The 4,068-nt window shown below is 37.0% G+C and overlaps 1 protein-coding gene across 1 annotated transcript; it reads left to right on the forward strand.

Annotated features, from left to right (window-relative positions):
* Window positions 1–624: 624 nt before the first annotated feature.
* Window positions 625–3,305, forward strand: LOC145106228 (aspartic proteinase 36-like). The gene is made up of 10 exons (XM_079043246.1): window positions 625–1,087; window positions 1,206–1,335; window positions 1,418–1,668; window positions 1,748–1,975; window positions 2,042–2,207; window positions 2,289–2,362; window positions 2,463–2,559; window positions 2,665–2,731; window positions 2,816–2,887; window positions 3,007–3,305. The coding sequence occupies exons 1-10, from the start codon at window positions 807–809 to the stop codon at window positions 3,213–3,215; spliced, it is 1,575 nt and encodes a 524-aa protein (XP_078899372.1). The 5' UTR covers window positions 625–806; the 3' UTR covers window positions 3,216–3,305.
* Window positions 3,306–4,068: the final 763 nt, after the last annotated feature.

Genomic DNA, 4,068 nt, shown 5'->3' on the forward strand with positions numbered 1-4,068 from the left:
TACACATACATACATATAGAAATTATGAATTTGATGTTTACAAGTTCAAACATTAAAAATACACATAAAAATAAGTTGTAGATGAATCCAAATACATTAAAATAACACATAACCATAAGTTTAGTGTTTTACATCAATCCATATACGTCAAAAAGAAAATAAAGTATAATACCGTAACGAAATATAGTTTTTGATGAATACAAACACATCAAATGAATTTATAACATTTACCATATGTTTTTATTTAGAGAAAACTAAATAGATTTGAAATAAATCACAAAAGTTTATTATGTAAATGATTCTTTTTCATGTGTTTTTATTCGTTTTAACTGGTTCAACCGGTTTATTTTGACCGGTTCAACCGGTTTTTTTCTAAATACTGGCCGGTTCAATCCGGTTCAGATATCAATGTAAAACCGGTGATAGTTGAACCGCTCCCTCTCCCGGTTCCCGGTCCAACCGGTTCGACCGGCCGGTTCAAACCGGTTTTTAAAACATTGAAATTAAAACAACGAATTTTTAAATAATCAATTTAGAATTCAAAATTCCGATTTTTTGAGGAAAAAAAAACTACTATATAAAGAACTCAATTCAAACGGATTGAATTTGATCTTAACACAAAATTTCTCTCAAACAAAGAATCAACCCCTCCTTGATTTCTGTTCCCGTTATTCTCTTCAATCTTCAATAAACACCCGTTGTATACAAAAAGTTACAAACAGACACCTTCATCGAGTCGATCTTGCATTTTACTCAGTCTGTGAAACTACTGAATACAGGGAAAGAAAGAGAAAGAGAGAAAAGGAATGCGGGGGTTTTTTCTTGCCGGAATGCCGGTGACGGTGACCATTGCCGGCGCTGCTGTCGCCGTACTGTTGCAGACAGCTTTCGTCATTTGTGCGTTTCCCACCATTCTTACGTTGGAGAGAGCTTTTCCGACGAATCATCTTGTTGAATTGAATGAACTTAGATACAAAGATAGTTTCAGGCACCCAAGAATCTTGCAGCAGCAGCACCAGCAGTCTTCTTCTGCAGCAAGTGTTGTTGTTTTCCCTGTTCAAGGAACTTATGATCCTTATCGTGTTGGGTAATTTCTTGATTCATTTTCTCTTGAGTTCTTGAGCTTTTTTGTAAACCGCAATTACATTCTTCGATTTATAGCATAATGTTTGTAATCTGGATCATCAATTCCATGAACTTTGTAGGCTTTATTTTACAAGAGTTCAATTGGGTTCTCCTCCAAAGGAATATTACGTACAAATCGATACCGGAAGTGATGTATTGTGGGTCAGTTGCAGTTCATGCGACGGTTGCCCTAGATCCAGTGGACTCGAAGTATTATTTTAACCATTTCTTATTACTAATCTCATTCTCGATTTTCGAATACCATTTTTATATTCTCTTCTTCTACAAACAGATTCCAATTCAGTTCTATGATCCTTCAACATCATCAACAGCTTCTCTGATATCTTGCTCAGATCGACGATGTTCTTTAGGAACTCAATCATCTGATTCCGGCTGTTCCAATTCCAATCACCAATGCAGTTACACATTCCAGTATGGAGATGGTAGCGGGACGTCAGGGTATTACGTTTCCGATCTAATCCATCTTGATACAATCGCCGGCGATTCAAAACCATCAAACGCTTCAGCATCTATCGTATTCGGGTAATTCATCCCCAATCCATTAACCCCTTTAGTTTTTCATTAAAAAAACCCTAATTGACTTGGCAAGTTCATGAACCAGATGTAGCACATCCCAAACTGGGGATTTAACGAAACCCGATAGAGCCATTGACGGAATCTTTGGATTTGGTCAACAAGGACTCTCTGTAATCGCGCAGCTTTCTTCACAAGGGGTCGCTCCAGATGCTTTCTCTCATTGTCTCGTCGGAAACGGTGGTGGTGGTGGGATTCTGGTTCTAGGTCAGATAATCGAGCCAACCATGGTGTATACTCCATTAATCCAGTCACAGTAAGTTCTCTTTCGCTTATCTCTTATCATATAACATTACAAATGCTAACATGCGCATCCATGCAGACCACATTACAACATAGATCTGTTAAGCATTTCTGTGAACGGACAACCATTGTCAATCGATCCGTCATTGTTTGCAACATCAGGGAATCGAGGGGGGACGATAATCGATTGTGGAACTACTCTTTCATACCTCGCGGAAGAAGCTTATGATCCTTTCGTTGATGCTGTAAGTTGAAATTGGAGAAAATTTTGTCAAATTCATCGTCACTTTTATCTAAACAACTACTTCCGACTTCCGTTCATGTAGATTACACAGTCTGTTTCACAATTCGTCCGACCTATTACCTCAAAGGGCGATCAGTGTTATGTGATTTCCTCAAGGTTTTCTTCATCAATCAACTACCCATAACCTACATTTCCTTTAATCTGTATTTTATATTGCGATGAAAGTAACATGGAAAACCTTTTGATAATATTTCAGTACGCCGGAGATATTTCCGACTGTAAGCTTGAATTTCGCCGGCGGTGCTTCGATGATTTTAAGACCCCAAGACTATCTTCTTCAACAGAACTCGGTGGTAAGTTCTAGATTCATATCTAACACTTTAAATTATACAGAAATTGGGATTATGTGAACGATTATAATCTTGAAAAGTAGCAAACTAATGATCTTGTTTCTATAGGGTGGGGCTTCACTGTGGTGCATAGGGTTTCAGAAAATTCGTGGACAGGGAATTACCATTCTAGGAGGTATGTATAATAAACAAAAATGTCAAAAAAAAAAAGATTACTTTTTCATTGTTTTTAACTTGTATTGTTATTAATTTGATGCAGATCTTGTTTTAAAAGATAGGATTGTTGTTTATGATCTTGGTGGTCAACGGATTGGTTGGGCGAATTACGACTGTAAGTTTCTCAATCATATGAACAAAATGTCAAAATTTGATCTTTCGAATACTCTACATTCTAATTTGACTTTTGAAAGTCAAAATTTGATGGGTTTTGGTTTCGATTGTTGTTATTAGGTACGTCATCTGCAAATGTGTCGACGAGTTCAAGTGGTGGAAGAAGTGAATATGTGAATGCTGGTCAGATCGGTGGTAGTAGTAGTGGTAGTTCATTACAAAATAATCCTTACAAATTGATCTTAATTGTAGTGGCTTTTGTGCCACATATTTTAGTAATTGCGGTTTTTTTCCTAGTAAAATTATACATGTGCATCGATATAGGTTAATTTGAATCGAGATTTGTACATGTATGCTTATTTGTACATTGTAAAGTCTACTTGTATATATACAACTCGTATATATGTTTTTTTGTTGCATTGGTGATGGGTCCAAGTAGAATTTGTAGGTGTGAAATTTGAATTTGATTTGATTGTAGACTCTAACATTTTTCTAAGTGAAAATGTCATTTTAACTTTGAATTTGATTTGAATGCAGAGTCTAACATATTATTAAGGGAAAATGTCATTTTAACCCTAGGAATTTTTTCATTTGTTTTAAAAGGCATTCAATTATTATTATTATTTTTCTGCATTAAAAAGTAGGATGAGCAAAGGAACCGATCCGGCTGGAACCAGTCCGGGAACCGATCTTGGTGGAAAATAGGAACCGAACCGGACCGTCGGTTCTACCGGTTCTTCCCGTATCTTCAAATGTTGGAACTGGTCCTCAAGAAATAGCAACATACGGTTCTACCGGTTCCGGTTCCCGGTTCCAAAAATCCACAAAAATATCGTCCCGGTCCCGGGCCGACCGGTTCCATCGGGTTCCGGTTCCGGTACCAGTATCAGTACCGTCCGGTTCCCCGGTCCATATGCTCATCCCTATTAAAAAGGAATGAAGTAGAATGCGATCAGTTGAAAATGTCACTTGAACCCTTATAAGAGGTTACGATGCCAAGTTAGATGATGAGATGTTACAGTGGAATCTAGATCCCAAAATTCTTGTATATTTTGGTATTTCAGTCTGAAATTGAGAGAGAAATTTTCTAGTCCACTAAAAGCTTCGGGGAATTTCAAATACCAGCATTATAATGGACATGACTCAAATAACCCAAAAGATGTAAAAAAATGGAGGCCATTC

This window comes from Lactuca virosa, chromosome 1 (assembly GCF_052849685.1).
Source record: "Lactuca virosa cultivar CGN04683 chromosome 1, Lactuca_virosa_CGN04683_v6, whole genome shotgun sequence".
Taxonomy (NCBI): domain Eukaryota; kingdom Viridiplantae; phylum Streptophyta; class Magnoliopsida; order Asterales; family Asteraceae; genus Lactuca; species Lactuca virosa.